Raw genomic sequence first — 24991 nt, 5'->3', positions numbered from 1 at the left:
TAAGTCTCTTTTGAACATAAACTGCATTTTTAGGTAGATACAGCTGCCCCTTGCTTTTGCTACAGTGACTGGCACTTGAAGAGTTGGAGCGAGCAGAGAAAAGAGGGGGAGGGTGAGGTGGCGCCCTCTGCCCTCAGGGCAGACCTGCTCCTGGAACCCCGGCCCCTGGGTGAAAAGGGGAGAGCTCGGCATGCAGCATCCTTAAAAAGCCCTGTATGTAGTTGTGGCCTATGAGACAGCGGTGAGAGCGCTGGACATAGGAAAAAGAGAGAGTCACCTTAGCAGACTTCTCCGGGCGGTGCTATGGGTGACATGGAAACACATAAGGGGTGGACCCGTGTTTTCTGAGGAACAGTCTGTGGTGCGAGAGAGACTCCTCTCTCCCTTGCTGAATTGAAGATTAGTTTGTTTTTGAGTGGTGATTGTTTGATCTAAAACCCAGGGGTTAGTCTGTGAAGAGTGATGGGTGGGGAGGTAGAAACTGGGAGAAGAAATGTTCTAAGAAGTTTTTATTTCTGTCTCTGTGTGTGTTTAAGAGTATTTCTGTCCCTGTTCTTATGTAATTAATAAAGTTTTGGTGGGTTTTTTTTGTTTTCAAGATTTAAGCCTGCTCTGCTCTGTTCCTGATCACATCCCACAGGAGTTGTTAGAGAAAAAACATATATTCATGGGTGCACTAACATCTGGCCAGTGCTAACCCATGACAGTATACTAACCCAGTAATTTATCTAGGCCATATTTTTACAAAATCTAAGTTAAAAAAAATATATCTTTTAGCAATTCTTCACAATAAATCTTTCTCTTTTTTTCCTTCTATCAATTTTTTTTTCTCTTCGTGAAATTGTTGAGTTGTTGTCCTTGACAAAAGAAATATTTCTCCCTTATTTGGAAAGAGGTAAGAAGAGATAATAACATTTTACAGTATGGAAACATGACATACATATTATGGTGCACAGGATTCTTATGTCTCCACTTTTTCTCAGCCCACTAAGTGGAAGGATTTTCTTCCACAGAAGAAAAGAAAGGAAAAAAAAAAAAAAACAAACAAACCAACCAAACCAAAACTGTTCAGGAACTCTTACAATACAGAGAGAGATGTGTGAGAAGATGGTTTGGGAAGACCATTGAAAACATACCAGATAAGGACAAAGATGTAAAAAGGCTCTTGAAGGAAAAAAGAAAATAGGGAGAAACTGCACGGAAAGAGACTAATAGGTACAAGGGAGAGAGATTAGATGGAAAGGGAAATGGGCAGGGAGGGTCTGGAGGGAGAGACTAAGGAATGGGAGAGGATGGAAGGAAAGGAACGAGTAGCAGAAAGAAGAAGAGAGAGTATGATATAGAGAGATGGAGTACACGTGTGGAGGGAGGAAGGGGACTGAGAGAAGGGTGACTCATCACAGCTTTAACAGAATTTAGTCTTAGAGGAAAAAATCCCAACTTTGAGACAGGTCTTTTAAATAAAAGAACTTGCTATAATGTACTCTTTCTACTAGGAAGTGTCCTGCTCGAAAAAGGTAATCATTTACTCTGGATTCAAGAAAAGATTTGCATTCTTTCAGAAAAATGAAGTTTTGTTCAAAGAGAAACATTTCTCTGTGGGCATTGATTTCTCAGTAAACTATGCCGTACATTCCATATGTTTAGTGAGCAATTCAATCAAATGTGCATATACTTGAATTTTCCTTTTCCTAATCTCATCTCCTTATACCCCAGAGAAACTGCTCTGGTTTTGCTCATATACAGTAACTGATTCTTTCTATTCATTCCAAAGATTGTCAACACTTTTTGGTGAAAAAAATAATACTATGACTTCCATTTATCACATGACCAAAATAAGCCATGAAAGCAGTAAAAGTATCTTTCTTTTCTGTGAAAATCTTTACATACAGATCAAACAGGTACTGGGTTTTTTAAATATCTAGATGCTTCAACAATTATTTCTGGTTTTGTCTCTTACTTAATTTTCAATATAACTATTTCCCAAGTTCCTTTTTTCTATTATATGTTTTAAAGTACTACTGTATTTCCTGTTGAATTTTATTGTCTTCCATGTTTCTCTGTAGACCTTTTTCTCTTTATCTCTATATTTTCACTGGTGTATATATCTCTTAGTGTATTGTCAATTGAGATTTTATTTTCCAGATATCTCATGTTGCTTTGTGGTTCCCAAATGCCACCTAATGTTCTTAAGACCATCCTAAATGGATTTAGGGTGATTTAGAAAACAAAGATTTCCTTTCCTCATTTTCAACAGCTGTCACTTACATGCAAACTCTTCAGCATTACTAATTTATTTAGTTATTACCATGACATCAGTTCTTCCATATCTGTTTCCAGTAAGAAAGACAGGTTGCACTGTACCTGTTCTACTTGCACACAATACTAATTTACTTTTCAAGTCTAATCATTACTATATACTCTTTTCCCCCACTAAGTTGCCAGAGCTCATTTCATGGGAAACTTCATAGGAGAAATGTACAGTGTAGTGCTGAACATTTTAAAATATAGTTTAGTTCTTGAATCACAGGTTTTCCACTGGACAACAAAAATGTTATTACCTATGTAAGTGTTTCAAGACAAGCTCATGGTTTCTGAGCTTTTACAAATCTTTCCAGTAAGAGAAAATTAATACTCCAAAGCTAGTCTAGTCTTTTGCTAGAAGCAAAATTTGGGAGAACAGGTTGTTTATGCTAACTTTTCCATTCAGTGATTTATAGAAGAAAGAAAATGCAATTCTGCATTATGGTCCCTTCCCTTCAGTTCTGTTTTTATTTGTGCACACAATTATCACCTTGGGGCAATAGCTGATAGAACTTTTATCTGAAAATATAGTTCTTACAGAACACTGAACACCAGATATCTAAATGCAAACTACAAGGCAGATGCAAGTTGGAAAACCTTTGCCTGCTGATCAAAACAATCTGAGACACTGTAGCTTCCTGCAATTGCCTCTTCATGGTAAGATGGCTGAAGGGAAGATAATATGATTTCAGATCATGATGGTGTCACACAGGCAGGCCAAATGTCTGTACATGCTTCCTAAGCTCAAACATAGACAATATTAAGCTCCACGGAAAGAGGATTTCCCAATTCTTTGGTCTCTCACTTCACCTCTGTGAAGGAAATATTTATGTCAGAAGACAGCTAAATCAGTCAAGATATCACTTCTTAACTTTTTAGTACCACTTATAGAGATATTGAGTTGAGAGCAGGTACACTGTTTTATGTAACACATGAAATACTATTGTAAATGGTTTTAGGGGGTGAGTTTTGTTTTGTTTTGTTTTGTTTCCCACCTCCTTGGAGGCAAATGTCTTACACACCTTTTCAAGACCTTCTTCCTTGAGGCTGATGACATCCAAATCAAAATCTGTCCTTAAGCCATTAGTTTTGTTGAAAGTTATCCTGCCTGTGAGGCCTTCCCAGTGGGCCTATGGAGAAAGAAAAAACAGTTTCTAGAAATAAATACCTCTTCCTTTATTTTTTCCAGAAAGGACAACCTACTCCTGTCAAAATGGGATCATTATTTATTAATTTTATGTAAATAAAATTATTTACATAAATAATTTTATTATTATTTATTTACATAAATATATATTAAAATAAATTTAATTATTTATTTACATAAATAATTATTTACAATTTACCTTGTGGCTGATTTTTGTTTTTAAGTATTTTGTATTTATTTTTTGCCAATGAAATCAAACTTTCTTTTAGTCTTCATAGACATTTTTCTTAAAACTTTCCGTGGCGGGCAACAGACTCTTCTACTGAATGAGATGAAAGGCTGCTTTATTTTCATTCCTCCATCATTCATGCATGCATTTCCTCTTCTGCTTCCCTACATACCTCCTCCTCCCCAGTCCTCAAGCTATTTCATTAATTCTGGACTTTTTTTCTGAGTAAATTTCATTGAAATAAAGGCTTACTTTTGTAAGATGTTGATTCCCCTGAAACTACACTGAGACAGCAAGAATTGAGGTCAGTGAGCCAGCCTTCCTCAGCTTATTCCTGACTTTTAATAAAGTGCAATAGCTTCATTTTTTCACAACTCAAAATCTACCCTAGTTCTGAAATTATACAAAGTAGGAGAGGAAATGTGGGAAATAAAATTATCATCATAGAAGGAATCATAATTGAAAAAAAAATACGTTCCATTGCAAATAATTTTCCTCATCATAATATTTAGCATATCGAGATTGAGAAACACTGTATTAGGAGTTACAGTATGAGAGATTTGAATCAGTGTTCACCTTGAGCACCTTCAATCTCCTAGCTTTACTATCACTATCAGCATCTATACAGCGTCTTGGGGAGTCAAGGAACCATATAGAAATTCACCAAAGAAAATGAAGAAAAAAATTAATTTAAACCAAGAAGTAAAATTAATTCCTGGCCCCTTCAACTTATGCCAATATTTAGTTGCTGAATTTCTCATAATCAGTCTACAGTTTAGAGTTTTAGGTGTTCGGGTTTTTAAGCCACAAACGCTCCACACAGACCATGCTATCTACAAGAATTAGTTTTATTTAGAATGCAGTTATTTCACCATTCCATATATATTTTTTCCAAGTAATACTTCAGGAAAACTGACTTTCAAATAAAAATGATGTCTTGCTTTTTAAACTCCTTACACATAACAAGATGGGAGATGACCACCTACTGAAAAAAAACGGGCAGGAACCAAACAGAGTTAAAGCAAAAGAAAATGGGAACTGGGAGAAAAGAAGGCAGGGGGGCAGGACCCTTTGTTAGCGGCTTACCTCCTTGATGAGGCTCATGAAGCGCGTCCCGAAGCGCCAGGGTTTGTGGCGGTTGCACTGCAGCGAGCTGACGGTCATCTGCGGGAACTGCTGGACCGCCACCGACACCACATGGACCGCGTCGTACATCAGCGCCGCGTCCGTCTGGAACCAGAGCCAACCACAGCAGGGCGTGAGCGCAAAGCACGCGCGGGACAGGGAAACAGCAAACACCGACCGCTCTGCCAAAGGGGAAAATGGTCCAGTTCCCCGTGCAGCGCCCCAAAACGTAGCCTTGCTGCCAAGTCATACATGAGTTATGTTGGGATCCTCAGTCAGTCTCAGCTTTTCTCTTTTTAATGCTGTAAAAAGGGCTCCAATAGCTACTTTTCAGGATCATGGGAGTACACTGGCATCTGATGACTCATGTTACTTTAAAAAGCTGTACATTAGGGAGTTATATAAATCACTGTGTGCATGTTTGATTCAGGTTGGTTATTTTCATGAGCGATGCAAGAGAAAAAAGGGAACAAATTGATAAAAACTTAGCTATAAAGGAAAATGTACAAGTTCAGGAAGTAGGTTTTTTTGTTTTGACATTACAGACAAGATTCCATCCCAACAGTACTCAACTGATTAATTAATAATTTTTAATATGCATCAGTTCAAATGCCTATGGCAGAACCATTCAGTATTGTCAATCAGATTAGAATTACGTCAAAATGCACATTATTGTTATAGTTTTCATGTCCCATCCTAAACAAACAGACATAGATGTAGTGTTTGCTAAGTAAGGTTGTATTAGCAAAGGACAGAGAGAGTCTCTCAGTACACACTGTCATGCTGTACAAGAAAGTGATATCTCTCTCCTGTTCTCCTTGGTAAACAGAGGCCTGATAGTCCTTGGAACCAAAAGCACGAGAGGACCTTAGATTCAGCTGGTGGAAATGAGTGCCATGCCATCTGCTCTGCATACCTTAGAGAAAAAGGACTATTTCCCCTTCTCATTCACGTAATTAGTGAGCTGTGAAATTAGTTCTTTAATGGATAGGGAACCTGGAGATTATTGCACTTGTCACAATACAATACAATGCAATAGAAAAAATACAGCTTATATAGTGCCTTTCATGCAAAGGCATCCCAAGGCTCTTTAAAATAAAATCAAACATAAAAATGCAAAAATGTTCTACCATTATAGCCCATAAGCTGCTGTTAAAGAGAAAAATATATGTTCACATTTAAATGGCTCTGCCAAGGAGAGATTTCAGAATTCAAACAGAAATAAATTCTAATTTTAAAATAGCCAGTATAAGAGGCTTCAATGATCTCAGACTCCAAGCAGTTTATTCAGGGGCTCCAAATCAGTCAGAAAATATTTTTGCTGCCAAATTGTTCATTATCTTCAAGGCATTAAAGTGCTTTTAAGGCAAGCTGATATTTGACAAGGAGTCAGTGGAACACCAAAAAGTTGGAATGACATGCTGAGTAAGCGTCATGCAAAGTTTAATATTCTAGAAGCAAGACTTGGCAGCAGTTGAAGTCTAGACAACAGCTTTTTAAATAAACTTCACAATAAGTACAATACATAAATCTGGCCCAGAAATGCAAACTGGTTTTTAAATCAATTTAACTTCTAAAACTGTAGTCCTTGTACCAATGAAGGGAAATTGAAATTGCTGTGAGACTTCAGCAAAAATATAGCCCACAAAGACGCAATCAGAAATTCAACACCAGCACTAACTGATAAATTAGATACAAATTTGTACACAGAACTGTTAAGACTCGTCAGAAGGAACCAAATGGACATCATGCCAGATGCAGAACAACATGACTTTCTGTTAAATTCTATAAGCCACTGAAGTGGAAATCTGTAGCACGACAAAACCACCCAAAGATGTCAAAAGCACATGATAAGCTCCAGCAGATACATGTTGTAAGGCACTGGAAGAGGTTACTCAGAGATGTGGATGTTCCCATTGCTGCAAGTGTTCAAGGCTGCTTTGAATGGAACTCTGAGCAACCTGGTCCATGGCAGGCAGGGTTGGGATTAGATGATCTTTTAAGTTTATTCCAACCCTTTAACATTCTATGATTCTGTGATTCTGAAAATGTTGTCAAAATATATTTATCAAAAACAAAGCAAATGAGGAAGAAAATGCAAGAGTGTCATATCCATAACTCAGTTGACAAGTTCTGTCATATCAGATGGATAAATCTGAATTTGCCTCTACCAGTTACTACTGGTATAATATACAATTACAATCGCATAATAAATTAAATATATCTAGATTTTCATACAAAGGCAAATATGGTGCTAAAATTATTTTTAAAAGTCTGAAAAGTATTTTCAAAGCTCTTTAAATATTCTAGAAGAAAATGTCCTATTCAAACTACAACAGAAGTAAAAAATTAACTTTGATATATAATATTCTTATTCTCTAATCAGTTCTGTATTAAACAGAATTGGCTCATTAAAAAATTCAGTGGGAGATATTGCACAGTTAACTTAATGCATAGCATTCTGCAAGCAAGCTTATTCTGATGATAAGTAAAGTATGCATATACTTCATTACATTTTGGTTCTTATGCTATCTTTACCTGCAAATTATCTGAATAATATTACTACTGTAAGTAGAATAGCTTATAATTTTTCATATGCAGATCATTATTCTGTTCAAGATTATCTTTGTCTTCCTATCTTTAGTCAGTAAACTTTTATCCTTGTGAGATAAATCCAACTGCACTTAAAAGGTCAAACTGTTTATAGTGGCTAATGGTCAGTTATGTACTCTGAAAAACTTTGTGTGTTAATTAAAGTGATTCTTAAGTTCTTTCAGGTCTGACTTCCTTAGCTGCATCAAGAATGAAACGAACCTGCAAATGCTCACAAATGTAAACCTGCATTTGTTTCCTAGGTGACCATGACAAAAGCACTCAATAAATGCATAGAAGTGAAAGAAAACTTTCACATTTTATTGACATAGTCCTTGTAAAAGTACGAACACATTAAAAGCAATTCATATAGAGTCTTTAATCCATTGTGAATCTTATTTCATCATATACAATAAATGATTTGTTACTGACTGAATTTCATGGTATCATATGAAACAAACTTAATTCAGACTGACTGTGGTCACTGGTTTAAGTGTTAACATGCTCATTTCATACTGCAACGAGCTTTCCTTGCTATGTTTGTATTTATGGCACTTGCCCTTCCAAGACTTTAGAACAGAATGAGAATGTTCCATTCCCATTTGGCAAAAGAAGTGTAACTACTCAAGGCCGAGCATGTTCCATAAGGAAGGAATTTTCCATTGGCCTTTACAAAGTGTATTTTATCTCTTACACATTACAAGAGTAATGTCCTGGACAGAACACTGGATACAAAGTCAGGTTGTTGGATTTGGGGTTTTTTTCCTACTCCAAATATATCCAGCCTATTTGTAGTCAGGTTTATGAAGGACAGAAATGGCCTAGTACAATTTGGAGAGTAAGAACAGCAGCTGTTCTTCTTTAATCTAAGAGCCTGAGCAAGTAGTAGATACAGGAGGTGCAATGAACAAGACAACTTAGTCAAATCTCCTCCCTCCCCAGCATAACCATTTTCGGGAAAAAGAACATTACTTAGGCGTCACTGCACAGTAAGATTTACAGTGGAAGACTTTCTCATTTCAAAACCATCAAAAATATACTATATTCACCTTAGTCTATGAAGCAGTACTTCTCTTTTGAGAATTACTCTTTTATATTTAGTGACAATTTAACACACAATACGTAATTATTAGTTAGAAAACCTTGAATATTCATATTTCATAAACAAACAAAACACTTCCATTTTTTTTTGTTCTACCATCTGCTTTTCATTTTTCCCCCATATTACTCTTATATTGTAAGTTATTTCCATTGTGAGCACAGTGAACAGAAATAGGCCTCTGTCCAAGGTGGGGTTTTTTGTATTAACATTATTTTCCTTTGAAGACTGATTTTCCTGTAGAAGCTGCCTCTGCTTCCTTTTCTTCTGAACAACTTAAAAAAATGATGTGTGAAAAGTCTGACAACACTTAGAAGTCAAGAAGCAAAGACTACCTACAGTGCAGGAGAGGCCTCATTACTGGCACTATCACCTTCCTTAAACTTTGTCCTGTTTGACAAAACATTAAAAAGTTGAATTTAAAAATTACTGGATATAAAACACAGAAACAATGATAGGTTACATATAAAAAGAAATTAAGAATATTTTTACTTACAAAATGCTGTAGTTTTTTTGTTATAGATTCTATTAACTTTTTATAAGAAAATTTTAAGGGCTAGATCTTGAATTTTGTTAGGACAATGTGATATTAACCCATGAAACAGAGTAACATAAGAACTTCTCCCCCAAATTCTCATATAATGTGGTACCAATATCACTCTGCTCAATTCATCACATATTCTTGATCAGATGTCTCCACACTCTACCTTCAAATCAGCTCTACAAAGACACTTTTTCAAGGTCCAGAACAAGAGATTAATATTAAAGTAAGAAATTTGTCTTTCCCAAATGTGCTAAAGAACACAGAAACCAAGCATGGATGAGAAATATTACAAAACAAACAAAAAAGCCCTTTTAAACCCAATAGGAGTAATTTTATCTTACTGATAGAGGCTTAAATCGTATTAGATTTAAATACCCTTAACAACCATTAGAAGAACTTCTGCACAAGCCCATCAACAAAAGACATTTCAGTTAGATGATGCCTGACAAATGCAACATTATGCACACAAATGCCAGAGATCAAACATACTACTACTACTCACAGAAAGTTCTCCCACACTCAAGGCAATTATAACAAGTGAATGAAATTAAGAAGAAATGGCTTGCAAAACTAGTTCCTCCCCTCCTCACTAATAAAATCTATTGCCCCTGAAATCATTTCACTTAATTTTCACTTGCTAACACATCCCACAAAACCATTTTGCTAAGTGAGATTTAATAAATCTCTCAGCCTCGGATTAAATTTTACTGTTTTATGAACTGTTAAATTGCATTGTATGCTTATTAATGTTCATGTTTTCTTACTTCTTGACACATTCCTAACTCCACTCTGGGGTGTAATTAAGAAAAGAGTACAGATATACTTTTTCACCCCAAAAATCCATTCCAATAGGGAACAAGATATGAGCACCAGTAAGCTATAAACAATGTTCATCTAACTTTTAAAAAAATCAGTTAGCTTTTTTTTTCCAAATATTCTGGTATTTTAAATAATACAGAGCTCCTTAAATTATTTTTAACATTTAGTGGTCTGCTGAATTTTAACAGGGGTTGGTTTACACAGATGTGTATGTGATTTTAAGTAGAGACAAAACAGATGCAAATTATTTTCCCCATCACCAAAATAGTTAACATCCAAACAAAGCAATTTTTTTTATTTCATGTATTATCAAAAAAACCTTTACACTAACAAATTTATTTTTTTTTTTAATCTAGAAGAAGTTAACTAGTCAGGTAATTTTATATTTTAAAGTGTAACTTTTTCTTACACAAAAAGGCAGAAGTAAGGATTTCCTCTTTTGCCTCTATGCCTCCTAGTTTGATGTCCAATTCGAAGAGAAATAGCAAAGTGGAACATGAAAAATGACAAATTTTTAGAAAATGCCAAGGGGAAAAAAGGACTAGGAAAAGCATTCCAATTGATAGTGATATGGTTTCCACATTTCTTGTCACTGCACTGTCATTATATAGGAAAGAATATACATTCTTTCATTGACAGAATAAACATGTATTTCCTGGTATAAAAGCTTGAAGTGTTAGAAGTTTATTCATCTCTCAGAACATTCTTAGATACTAATGTCATTTAATTGGATATTTAGGTGTTAAAAAGCTGGAAATATATGAAAATGAGTTAGGTGGGTAGCCACTTATTGCAGCTTGATTTTAACTTATTGCAGGTGAAACTTTTGGATACCTTGAAATTTTGTCAGAAATAGACACAGAAAATCTGTTTAGCAAGTAATTTAAACACAGCTTTCCCTGAAATAAGAACAGCAGCAGTATTTCTCCCATCTGCTTGACCTTTGATTGGAGACCAGAATTCCATTTTAGCAAATAAAATGTTAAAGGTTTAAAATACAACCTGAAGTGAATAGGAACATTTTGAGGTTTTTTTTCTGATGAGGACACCTTGTCCTTCTTGTGAAGCAAAAGCATAAATCTTAATTATGAGAGTAAATTTCTTTTAAGGGAATAAGTATTGTTAAGAATACTTCCCTGTCTGACCAGCCACTCATACCACCTGAGCTGGGACAGAAGCCCCTCTGCAGCCACACCATAAATTATTCAGCCTACATGGTGATCTGCATTTATCTGGAATAATGTAATAAATACAAAGGGGAGGGAGGAAAGTAAAAAAATAAATTTCTAATTTCTAATGTTTTTCTTACATATTCTATTTTCTATGATTGCACAAGATCCTGCAGATGCCTCATCACATCATAAACTCTACTAATTCAACAATAAAATTACCTTCTGTGCATTGCTTGCAAAAGTCAACTCTCTGCAGAATGTTCTTATAATATACAATTAGGAACAAGATGTTATGATGTTTTTATTTAAGCTTTATAGATTTATATGTATATATATACATATACATGCATACATATATATATATTTGTACATATCCTTAAAAACTAATATAACATTTTTAGCTGAAAGATATTCTGAAACAGTTTCTCAACATTCCATCTGAACTTTAGAAATTATGGTATCAGCTTTTTTTTTTTTTTTTTTTTTTTTTTTTTTTTTTTTTTTTTTTTTTTTTTTTCCAATAAAATACCCCATCACACTCTTATATACCTTAGGGACAGATAGCAAAAACCTAATTACAAGGAACAATGGGTCATTATTTGGTCTTTGGTAGTCTATTTCCTTTCATCTGTTCTCAAGTTCAAAAAATCAATGTGATTGTGATCACTGCAACTCCATCAACCACATCCACAATAAAGACCTGACTGCTGCTATTATATTCGCTCAGCATTCAAGACTTATCACACCACACGAAAAGTCCTTCTGCATGAGCAATTCATAACTAATTACAGAAAGATCCCACTCAGCATACACCGTGAATGCCTTTGTAACCACGTGCAACAAGAAAGTACACCTGGCAATGGAAATGAGAGGCATAAAGCTAATATAACACAGAGATTAAATGTAAATCTGACCAAAAATAGAGTGAAAACCCCACACATTCTGAAGAATGAATGTCTAAATATTCTATTTTTGTATCCTGTAAAAATAGCACAATGTTTGAGGATTTCAGAGCTTTCATATCTTCAAATTTTGTAGGTAAAATGACAAAAATAAATGTATATTGATGATTTTGAATGCAGATAAAAGAGTTATGAGTATTCATGATAAACTTCCTTCTCCTGCTTTAAATTTCTCTTATTTTAGAAAGGACTAAGGATACAGACTTTAATATCTTCAGCAAAATGATGATTATATGTACAGCATTGCAAAGTCCATGTTTGCAGGAGAAAACAAATTGTTAAGCAGTATAAAACATAAGGGACTCATGAAAGAGTATAAATTTATTTCAGAATAGAATTCTGCTTTATGTCAGTCTTTTATAATTCTTTTATTAATTTATGTCCTCTGGCTCTGTTCTAAATAAGTAATTTTTTTTCTTTTGAACTAACTTTAAAATCAGTAATATATTAAAAAAAGGTATTAAAAGACACACTGCTAACCTGCAACTTAGAAAAATCAATCTTTTTTTAGATTTTAAAAGTAGGCATTTTACGTGGGGATATTTTCGACTTTGAGATTGTTTAGAGATTTGCAGAATTTTTGCTTTGGTTCTGCTTCTTTTGAGAAGCATATCTATTTTTAGATGCTTCATTGTTTTTTTCATAAATCTTTGATCAACTTGTCTGCTATATACAGATGATAGTCTAGACAGATTACAGAAATCAAACTGATCTTGCAATACTACTTTTTTTTTTCTTTGCCATTGTGCCTCCACCAACTGCCTTTCACTGTATAATTACTTTTTCATTTCAATGAATTTCCCTGTTAATTAATATTTATTTCAGGAAAAAACATATTTATCATATTATGATGCTGGTGCTAATAATCAGATTCTCATAAATTGTTGATTCCAGCTTCACAGAGTAGGCACAGAATTAAATACATTGACATATTTCCATTAGACACATTTAGTTTCAATTAAAATCTGCTTACAGTAAGGCAATTTATTCAGTGTTTGAAAAACTACATTCTGATTTGTGACACCACTTTTCTGGGCTATCTTCTAAAACTGCCCCCATAAAAGCAGCTATCATTGACTGTTGTTCTAATATATCAGCCCACAAAAATTTACCTAATGTAAGAAGAGCTTCAAATTGTGGTGGTTCAGGAAAAGCTGAGTAATATTTGATGGGATCCTCCATGGATAATGAACAGAGGTACCTTGACAATGAAAGATTATTTGAAATTTTAAGTGCTTACATACCCTTGAACAGCAAAGCGTATATACATTAAATGTATATTAAAAATAAAGCTATACAAATAAACAAAGGAAAATAAAAAAAAAAATTGTTGTGGGGGTTTACGTATGTGAACTTTTCAAAATTTGCAATTCACTTGTAGTAATTCAGTGCTAGAAGGAACAGGAGCTTATTATTTAGAACTCAAACTGATATTGCTGTCACCAGAAGAGCACCTATGCTCTATGGTGAATATAAGAACCAACTACAGTCTTCCTAGGTTTTTTTATTTTTTAATATATATTTTATATTAATATAGATTTTTAATATATATTTGAAAGTTGATTTGTTCAATAAAATTTGTAACTATATACAGAGTTCAAATTCACACAGTGATCCATCCTGAAAATTTTGGAACTCTCTCTAAGCGCAGTTCACTTTCAAAGGGATATTTATATCATAAAGCCAACTGATAGTATATAATTTTCATAATTACTAAACCAAAAATAGGAATTGAAAAAACTGAATATTCTTCCAACTTTTTCAATGCTCCATCAGGATTCCATCCATCAGAGTAACAGTCAAATTACTTCACTGCATCTAAATCTACATTTAAAAATAAAAATATGTCCAAGCTTATACAGAAGTTTTAAGGATTTCTTTGCATGTCTCTGACTAATCTGATGAGAATTTATTTCTCCTGAAATCTACATGTACCTCTTAACTATGCTTAAGCAAGATTTAAAAACATATTTTTCATAGCATTTATCTTATTTTTCAGAACATTGTCCATGTCTGAAATTGCAGACTGTAAGAAACAAGAAAGAAGAGAGAAGAGAAAGAAAATCAAGGAAATATAGAAGTATTTACCCTCAGTACCACAAAGATTCCTAGTTTTCTCATTCATACTCACAAACCACTCTCCTAACCAAACGGCCTTTGGCAGATAAAGCAATACATTAGTCTTGTCTCTAAAATTAAATGGAAGAGATTATTGATCAGGTATGGAAAATTTACAGGAAATAACATATTTTTATACTCCCTGGATAGTGAGAAAACTCAAAATATAGTATCACAAAATTAAGATAACAAAAGATCACATTTCACCTAGATGCTTAATGTTGTGGTCTTATCAAAATTTGCAAAGAATCCTCCACAGAAATAAACCCAATCAGGTTAAAAAATTTATCATCTTATTTTCTTCATCTCCTATTTCCTATTAAAAATTTCATGGACAGTGGAATGATACATATTCATAGAAGGAAAATTGTTTCTCCTGAAGTCATTAATCTAAGATGTTAACTTCTGCCCTTGATAAAAAAAAAATCCAGATATCATAGAGGGCAGTAAATGTCATGGTTGTTTAGAAAAACCTTTCCTGACTGGTCATGAATAGCTAAAGGCTGCAGGCAGCATACAAATGATATCTGCAAGACAGTAGTTTCTTCATTTTAATATGATTATCTATTTCATCACCTATTCTAATGAAATTGGAAAGGCTTGAGTAATCTAAAGCTCAAAAGGTAGATATTTCAAAGTCTCAAAGTGATTAGAAGTTGATTTCTTTACAATTTTTTAATCTAATATTTAATTAAAAGTGCAACAAAAAATTATCCAATTATAAAAATCACAAAAAGTCTTTGATTTCCAAGGAGGTATAGCTATTTCCAATTTCTCAGAAAGAAAGCCATGTAAGAGACTTTTTTCTGCAGAGAATTATTTCTGCATGAGCTCTTCACATGGAAATATCTGAGAAGAACCAGTCTATCCATACAGTGTAGAAACTTAAGGACCTCAATCTCACAGAGCTCTAGTTCACTAGAAACACTGACACAGGAGCAGTGAAATTTGACACCAGAGAACTTAGTAGTACAAGACTGCCAAAGCATAGGTAACCTTTTAATCACTTCTCAATTCTCATAACTTCTTATTATGTTTTCCATAGAACTGCTGACTTTCTAAATTATGTGGAAGAGTTTTCGTCTTGCAAGTGTGTTTCCACAAAGTTAATGTATGAGAGGCTGCTTCCATAAACATTTAACTAAATTAATTTGATTTACACCAAAGGCTTTTAACAGACTTGTTTTGATATTTTAAACAAGAATTAAATCTATATTATTTACTTCCCTTTCTCTATATAGTTTTTTCTTTGTCTATTTTTGCTTTAGTCTGTCACTAAAGCAAAAACAACACTTGTCCACTCATTTCTCTCTCATTAAGATTTGTTCTCACAACAATTTTTGAAGGCTTCATTACTGTGAAATACTTGACACAGATTTTACTTTTGAACAGCAGTAAGCTTTTGAAGTGACTCTCCTGATGTGTGATACCACAGAGCAGTGCTCTGGTGCACATCATGAAGAGGTCTCATAATGCATAGGCTCTCTTAAAATAAAATTCCCTGAAAGATGTGATTGAGGGCTGTACTTTATGTGCTCCATCTGCTAATTGGCTTTGTCCAAAGGAGTGAACCAGTAGGATTCTAAAGCAAAGTAGCTGGAAATTGAAGAGTATGAAATAAGTGTCAGGGTTTTGGCACCAACACCTTTGCTTTATGAGGCTGCCTCCAATGGGCCTTTTCACTTCTATTGTGGCCATGTCATAACTAAATTCTAATGATCACTTGAGAAGATCTGGTTTCATCTTCAGGTTTATTCTCTTTTGTTTATTACACTGAAGATATTAATCTTATCTTCATACCATCTCTAACTGAAGTGTGCAAATGCTGACCCTGTTTACTCAAAGGAAAAAAAACCCCTCTGATTTGAAACAAACAAAGAAAACTTTCTGCCCTGAAAGGATGGTGGCTACTCATTTAAAGTATGAGGAAATGAAAAATAATAAAGCATTTTCAACTCTACAAATATGAAGAATGGAGAAGCAATGTGTATATGCAATTTATTTATAGAAGATAATAGCTTTTTATAGTGGTCAATAGAGGGCTGGGTTGAAAGTCATTTGTCAGACTGTACAAATGCATAAGAATTGAAGATGAGATAGGTTGCCTTTGGCTTTAACTGTTAAAAACCAGTTATCAATCTTCATCTAAGTCTTCAAGGAGCTTCTCTTGGTGAGCAATCAATACTGCATTTGCCACAATAGCTCATTTAATTATTTTCATCCTAAATATCCTGTCAGCAGGGGGAAGTCTTCCTGATTTTAATTAATTTTGAGATCATTGATTTTTTGCCTTTTCCTTTCCTGTGGTTACACATGCAGACACAAAGGCACAGACACACACTTTTAGCCTGCAGGCTATGTAAGATGTATGACAAGTCCTTGGTGAAAACCCTGCCTATAACTGTAGTATACCTAGATGACCTGCAGCTTTACTTTTAAATCTTTAACCTTCAACTGCTGCAAATGAGCCTCTGGCATCTAAATCTAATTGGGTAAAACAGTAAATTGAAAAGCATGTTTGTTGAATAGTTCTCAGTTAAAGAATCTTTAAATCAATAGGCAGTAAGGATATCACAGACACAAGCCTGCTGTAATTACAGAAAAACACCAAGACAGAAAATGGAAGTCAGAGGACTGAAAATAGTAGTGGAAATCATGAACTTACATTATATTTGTAAATAAATAATGTTGCATTAATGGATATCATTAGCATCCAAAATAAAAGTGCTTTAGGCTCTAGAGTGCTTTATCACATTTGCCCTACACTAAATAGTAGAAACAAACAAGATAGAATGCAAGTCACTCAGAACAGAGGCTTAAAACATGTAAAACACAAGTTCACAACAGAAATTAAAGAAAAAGGTTGAGTCTTATACCTTAAGAGAATAATGCATCTTCTGCATGAGAATCCTTTCTTCCCATTCTCAGAGAAAACTATTGTCATGGGTTAGCAATGGCCAGATGTTAATGCACTCATGAATATGGGTTTTTTTTCTCTTAACAGCTACTGTGGGATGTGATCAGGAACAGAGCAGAGCAGGCTTAAATCTTGAAAACAAAAAAAAACTACTAAAACTTTATTACATTACATAAGAACAGGGACAGAAATACTCTTAAACACACAGAGAGACAGAAATAAAAACTTCTTAGAACATTTCTTCTCCCAGTTTCTACCTCCCCACCTATCACTCTTCACAGACCAACCTTTGGGTTTTAGATCAAACAATCACCACTCAAAAACAAACTAATCTTCAATTCAGCAAGGGAGAGAGGAGTCTCTCTACTACTACAGACTGTTTTTTAGAATACACAGGTCTACTCCTTATGTGTTCCTATGTCACCCGTGGCACCGCCCGGAGAAGTCTGCCAGGGTGACTCTCTCTTTTTCCTATGTCCAGCGCTCTCACCGCTGTCTCATAGGCTAAAACTACATACAGGGCTTTTTAAGGATACTTGCATGCTGAGCTCTCCCCTTTTTACCCAGGGGCCGGGGTTCCAGGAGCAGGTCTGCCCTGAGTGCAGAGGGCACCACCTCACCCTCCTCCTCTCTTCTCTGCTCGCTCTACTCTTCAAGTGCCAGTCACTGTAGCAAAAGCAGGGCAGCTGTATCTACCTAAAAATGCAGTTTATGTTCAAAAGAGACTTAAGTTCAGTCCATGGCTGACATTATGCAAGAGAAGTCCAGCTCCAAGGCTACTCCTCTCATTCTTCCATCGGGTTCCTTCCAATCATGCTTTATCATCTCGGTCCCAGGCCGCTTCCCTCTCTCCAAAACCACCAGTCATGAGAATCAATGTCTAAGAAAAGTTTCTTTCTGCCAAGCAAGGGTTAACAGCTTCTATCTCCCAGCAGGGTGCAGACACAGGCACTCTCAGGCTCAGCAACTCCCACGTGGCTCGGCACCTTCTCCCGGAGTTTGGGGGGAAGAAGGGGTGAGCACACACAGAAGGCACTTCCACAGTTTTCCACCCCTCCATCCTGGACGGGGCAGCTCAGTTCCAGTCCTGTCCCCTCTCTTCTCCCCCCCCCCCGGGGGCTCCGGCTTACCTGAGCCGACCACGTGTTTCCCCTCCCCCACCCAGCCTCATGGCTGGGCAGGGAAAGGAGACTGGAGACATCTCTCTGCTGAAACCAGGATCTGAAAAAAGGCCGAACCCCCTTGGGGTCCTGCTTTTAACTCTTTGTGTCCTCAGAAGCGTGTCCAAACTTCTGAGTGACCAATCCAGGTGCTAGCAGAAAAGCTAATTACTGATTGGACTGCCCACATCCCCCTAGAAAAAATTCACCTCCCTTGCAACCACGACAACTATTAACCCTGTTAATCTCTACATTGGAAACAGGTGAGATGACAGCTCTCAGGACCCCCAGAAAAATGCTGGGAATCAGGAAATGGAACTCATACAGAAGTCCACTTTTTCCCTTAGAATAACATTAGTATTTCTCTATAAAAAGTATTGACTATCAGGTGACAAAATGTTATTTTGAACCTCCCGAAAAATTTTAGTTTCTTCTTGGTCTGTATATAGATTTACCTGTATCAGGGATACTCCTGCGTAAGTTAACAGGCTTATTAAGAAAAAGGATGTTTCCATTTAAAAAACACTCAAAAATAAGAATAGCTGCAAAATTGTGTATCTGGTGCTTAAAAGATCAGATGGATTCATTTCAGTCATATGTATAACTTGTAATTCCATTTGTGCCACTTACAATTTTTTGGAAAAGAAGAGGGAAAAAACCCACCAGTCTGTAGTAAATAAATTGGCAACTGCACTAATGAAGAGTAATTAAAATCTACATACATTCTAGAGTGGTTAAAAACCTCTTCATTCATAGCTCCAATGCCTGAAATGACATTTTATTTGTAGCTAATAATAAAGCAGTTATATATGATTATTCTTATTTAACATGGCATGGAATAATTGTGGAATTACTTACTTTAATAAAAAGAATATAATTTCACAAGACACCAATACATCAGAAACAAGGCAAAGTGACACATTCCATTTCAATGCCATTGTACAAGGGACAGAATTTTCTGGTCAATGCATGTCAGAAAAGATACAGTATTGCACAAGAGAAATTAGAGCAACATTAAAGGGAGACATAATATCATTAATTACCCTGCTTCTAGCTGCAGTCTTTAAAAGAGAGGCTGCTCCTAAGTAGAGCAGCCAGTTATAAATGTTTTCCATCAGCATTCTTAGCTTAGACCTTGGACAGTGTTTCCATGTCCAGCTCTTCATCACAAAACAGTTTTCTCCACTACCTTTCCCTGGAAATGATATAAATTGCCTCTAGAATTGATCCAGTAATTTCTTCCTCTAAATCCATGAAGCTTAAGTTCATTAAGTTGAAATATGAAAAGCAAGTGGCATAAATATTATTTCATTGCAAATTTAAAAAAAATAACATTTGACTTTATTTCAGTTTGTTAAAATCTGAACAAAAATATCAGATTAAAATAGTGATAAAATATCACTGTATTCTCCTTGGATGAGCTACTGTTGTATAAATAGCTATGGATTAAAATTCTGAGAAAGTCACCCTCTCTGCCACAATCCATTAAGCACTGTACAGTATTAACACAATTGAAAGAATTTGGAAAGTAGATGTTTGTTTGAAAAATGAAAGGTGGGAAAAACAAGACCAGGAAGCAGTTCTGTACTTCAGAGACAAATGCAGTTCCTCTCACAGATGTTCCTCAGGGAAATAAACAGCAGCAGCCAAGCCAAGTCAAGAAAGCTCTCTGAGAAGAAAAGCAAGATGGTAAAGTACTCCACCACATGCTCACATTCCTCTGGGAACTGTTATCTTGCTCAAACAAATCCAACTCACTAAAACTGACAGTTGTGCACTGCTCTTTATTCTTAAAGGATTAACATTAGGGAAAAAATATGAAGTGGAAGTATCTTTCAAGATGTAAACTACGTGAGAGACTATCTAATCACTGCTGCTAAAGAAGGGAGTATGTGCTGAGACTCCAGTCTCTTTTTCTTGTGCATGACTGGCACAAGAGATTTGCTGAGAGACTGCTTTTCAAGCTGGCTTACATTATTAAGAAGAAAAAAATGGGAAAACTGAGCCACCAAATTATCCTTAGAGAGCAGTAAATATATGGAAAAACCTCCTAGAGACTGAACACCTGTTTACATACTCATTTATGAACATTTCAGAGCTGTTATTTGGATGGACATAGTATACGTTGTTTTGTGTATTTGAATATTTGTATATGAATATTTTCCAAATGTACTGCCTTTTAAAAATGTCATCCCAGTGAACTGTAGCTTTACAGAACAAATTGTTATAGAATTCATTTCTATAACTTCAGCAATCTAAAAATTGCCAGGAGAGACATGAATTTAAAACTGTGATTCATTGGGTTACCCTGAGATTAGAGGAAGCCTAGATTTATAGCTTATGTTGTATACCCTCCTTTGAGTAAAACTCTCCTGACAGATTTGAACCACTTCATCTCATAAAATCCCAATATCTGAATGGAAACTGTACCATGTAATTTCTATGAAACAAATCAAGTATCATTATATAATAAGCTCTAATCCACCCAAGTTAAATCCAAGGGAATAAACTGTTTCATTGGATAATACTGTACTTATTTTAGAAGTTAAACAGGATGCTTCACAGTTGTGGTGATCCATAAATGTGGATTTCTGTCTCTGCTAAGCAAATGGCTCTCTAGGCAAGCTGCAGCAATTCTAAAAGGATTGAAAATATGTTGCTGATTTATCTAAAGGGCAATTTCAGAAGCAACAGATCAAAAATATCCCAAAGATAGTATTGCAAACAAAGAGTAGCTGAACACAATTCTAGTTTTCTTAATGCCATTCATTATTTACTGTGAGAGGTGGGAAAGGTAATAGGAGATCTCTCCTATTTAGCATTTATCTGAAGTACCTGGATAATAAATAAACCATCTTACGTTAATTGTAACAGACCAGACAGAACACATTTGCACTTATTACTCTAATTCAAGCAGTAGAAGCAATTTTTTTTTGCAAAATTTTGTATTTTCCTGTTTAATTCAAGATTACGCAAAACAAAAAGAAGATGCAGGATATAACTTAAGAAATGTGAAAATTAATTAGGCTTCTAAAACCGAAGATCCATAGCCCATTGAGACCGGTCTGTCTTTGCTTATAACCATTTTCATTTTTAATAGGAGTTAGACAGCAGGTAGTATTTCACAGTTTTAGCATGCACATTGACTGCCTCATCAGCCATAAACTCATAAACATTCCTTGCACCTTCTCCTACTCAAAGTATGATAGCAGGAAGGTTTTATACATTTCCTAAATGTATTTTGCCGTCCTGACCTCTCTTTTCTGAACAATCAGCAGTTCAGATAGTTCCACTCATCTAATTCAAAGCACAGCAGTTTATTGAGAAATTTCAGCAATATTTTGAAATTAGCACCTGTACAGAGGCTTCTTAACTAGGGCATTCTTCCACAAGTTTGTTTAAGCTCAACTCTTAACCCTTATCTTGAAGGGACTTGCCACTAGGACCACACAGAAATCCTGAAGTGATCAGCAATTGCCTCAGGAATGGATACTGTACACATTCACTGGTGCTAGAGATCTTTGAAACAATGATTAAGATGCACAAAGGTCAAGTGCAAGAGAAAAAACTTTTCTAGAAGGGGAGGATGGAGAATGAGGGTCCATTATCTCTGCTTGTAGTGTAAATGCATTTCTCTGTCCAGCCTCAACAGTACCTAGCCCCGCTCTCCCTGGATTACTTTTAGTTATTGAAACACTATTAAAATAGTTAACCACTAAGGATTGTAAGAGCAATATGTGAAACACACAGAGAAGTAAGGAACTCTATCAATAATGCAATTTAAATGGGTTCAAGCTATGCTAAGCAAAAATTGTGATATCAATACACACACAAATGCACAACAAATAAGATACAGAGCTCAAAAAAAACAAAAAGGACTCGAGATTATCTTTTCTATTTATACTGGAAACCTTTCTTACAATAGTATTAAAAAAAAAGAAATTATCAGAACAGTTAATCTCATCTTGCTACTTTACTAGTAGCTCCTCAGGGTGAGTGCAGTAGAGATGCTTATGTACCTAAATTTATTTCAGCTGCAGGTACAAATACAGTGGCAGAATAAATTACCTTCAGACTAAGGAAATTTCAAACTGCAACACAAATATAAAATGCTTGTGAAACATAGCCGATGTGGTTTTTCTATCTTATCAAGATCACATATGAACAACCACATATAAACCACTGCAAAAAAAAAAATTAAAAATTAAGCCAATTTCAAGTTTTTTCAAAACAGATTACATGGGAAAAATTTAGTAAATCCAGATTACAAAGGAAAAAAGCTTGCACTTTTCTAATTAAATGCATAATCATAGATGCAGATTCATGTTAGTAATGCTAAATGTCTTCTGTTTTAATGAGCCATTTGAAATGAAATGGTTGCCTGCAATTAGACATCTGCAGTCCAAGGACAGCAAGCCAACTGTGTAGTCTGTCTGCCAGAATTACAGTTGCATTCCTCAGCAGGACAATAAGGAGAATGGATAATTGTAATTATAACATATACATCCCTTAGTGTTCTGTGGTTAAAAGTGCGAACAACAAGAGCTCTTAATACATTTAATTGCTGGCTGCTAATAAAGGGTTGTCAAGAAAAGAACCATTTTTAAAATGCATTCCAGCTCCACAATGAATTACAAACCAAGGTCACTAACTATCCACCTGAGGACTTATCTCCCAGAAAACTGTCTCTTAGACCCTGTATCTAGTCACACAGGCCTGGTGTTCAGAAAGCTGCAAGCTCATACAAAAGCAAGTTGAAGAGATGGGAGACAATGGATATATTATTCTAGCGGATTTAACATGTTGAAATTCTCTACTCACATTCACTTTGCAAATATCTTTGCAAGCTTTTTCCCTTAGATGTGGATATTTCTCCCTCTTTCCTTATACACTTAATATATCTGAATATTTCACCTATGAAAATGTTTCCATTCTCTTATAGGGATAAGAGAAAAAAAGAAATTGAAATTTATCTATTCAAACTCTGGGCAGAAATCATACATGCATTCCCTGAGAGAATGCTTCTCTCTCTTTGCCAAATTATAAAAAAAGAAAAATAAATGTAATGACCTACAGATTTTATCTTTCATTCAGTGCTGCTCAACTTTGCACTTTATTGTGAGGATTCAAGAGTAAAGACATTATTAGTTCTGTCTTTGCTATATATTCTGAACATGGATTGAAAATTCACTGTGATATTACTATAAGTTCTTCTGCAGCAAGCAGCCACCTGAACTGCTCTATTCTGTGAAATCACAATGATTTTTAAAAATATAATTCATTAATAGTATTGACAAAATAAATGAGAGCATCAAAAGGAAATAAGAGTCCTTCTAAGCTTATACACAGGCTATCATGTTTAAGTTATTAGGTAGGATTTCTTTAATGCAATTGCTTTTCTCCATTTTTACTTTCATCAACCCCTAGACAAAGCTGAAACTGAGATTTTAAACTTCTTGAATTGAATAGATTCAATTTTCCAGATGTGACACTTGACTAATTCATTGTATCCTCTTAAATACTTCTCTCAGGTCAACCAACCAACTTGCTGAATTTCTATAATTTTTGAAACCCTGAAAAAGATCTTTATTCTAATACTCATTATTGTTACATTGAACCTTTAGGAGCTCAGACCTCTAAATGCAGTCCACATGCCTTATGTAACTCCATACCCACAGGACATTTCAGAACACAATTTATCTTAGCCAGCATTCTGATTCAGCTAGCCAGTAGCAACTGCTCAGCACAAAATAAAATCTCTTCCTTTTTTAAATATTTGAGAAAGTGTTGAACCTCCATAACACAGGCATCTAAAGGCTGCAAAATCTCTCCTCAGCAGGCCTCAGACATTAATTTGTAAAGAGACAGACAACTCATTCCTTTTGAAAACTTTGCCTCTATTTAACCAGAATATAGAGAAAACTCACATCTCCTTTGACTGGCAGATGAGAAACCTTCTGGAGTATAAAAAATTAGGAAAAAAATTACTAGATATCTAGTTGTGGATGAAAAGATGAGTTATTATACTCTAGTCTTCTAAAAGTGTAAAACCAAAGTTTGGTTTCCAAGTGCCACAAGGAATGTTTGAGATAGTCATCCTGCTCTTCTCTGAGAACAACTGTCTTCAAAGTAGAGGAAGACAAATAAAAGATAAAACAACACAGGAGAAAAAAGATTTAGTATTATAAGATTCTGAACAGAAACAACTAAAATTTTCTAGATCTTGCAATTTTACCTTTTTCTTCTTTCAGTGGAGGGAAGAAAATATGAGGAGGACATCAAAAACGACATTAAAAACGCTAAATGTAAGACGTTATTCTAGCCATAAAACACAAAAAATACTTTGTATTTGTGTAATTAGAAGTTCTCCTTAAACTTGATGTTCCAAAAAGTTCTGCAGATTCTGTATCTTCAGTGTGCTTGTCAATTTTTCCAGTTAAAAACATCTAGTCTTTTTCTATAGCCATCACCATAAGCCACCTGTGATTCTCATGCTGTCTACACAAGCAATTACAGATATTTACACTCTGTACTGACATACTTCATTCTTTATTTGTATGTTCCAATGAATGACATTGCTCCAAGCAATTCATGAGGATGTGATTCAGCTAGTTCTTTTTAAAACACAGAAAATAAAAGCATTACTTTTAAAAGCCATCCCTGTTCATCAGCTTTTACTAAACTTCTGGATTATCACTGGCATTTTGCTATAAAGCCAAGTCGCAGGGTTTTTTTCACACAGTTCTTCTTCATTTTCTATTAAAAGTACAGAGCAGCCAAGTAGAACTATATTTAATGAGGAC

General features: G+C 35.0%; 1 protein-coding gene across 1 annotated transcript in view; it reads right to left on the bottom strand.

Annotated features, from left to right (window-relative positions):
* Positions 1-24991, bottom strand: part of GRIK2 (glutamate ionotropic receptor kainate type subunit 2) — a 249350-nt gene that overhangs the window by 167275 nt on the left and 57084 nt on the right. The window contains exons 6-7 of the mRNA XM_063389712.1: positions 4767-4910; positions 3327-3434 (exon numbers count right to left, since the gene is read on the bottom strand). Coding sequence (XP_063245782.1) covers positions 3327-3434; positions 4767-4910 — 252 coding nt within the window. The remainder of the gene's footprint in view (positions 1-3326; positions 3435-4766; positions 4911-24991) is intronic.

Source organism: Prinia subflava, chromosome 2 (genome assembly GCF_021018805.1).
Source record: "Prinia subflava isolate CZ2003 ecotype Zambia chromosome 2, Cam_Psub_1.2, whole genome shotgun sequence".
NCBI classification, from domain to species: domain Eukaryota; kingdom Metazoa; phylum Chordata; class Aves; order Passeriformes; family Cisticolidae; genus Prinia; species Prinia subflava.
The sequence above is the reverse complement of the archived record's forward strand: the minus strand, read 5'-3'. Positions and strand labels throughout refer to the sequence as shown.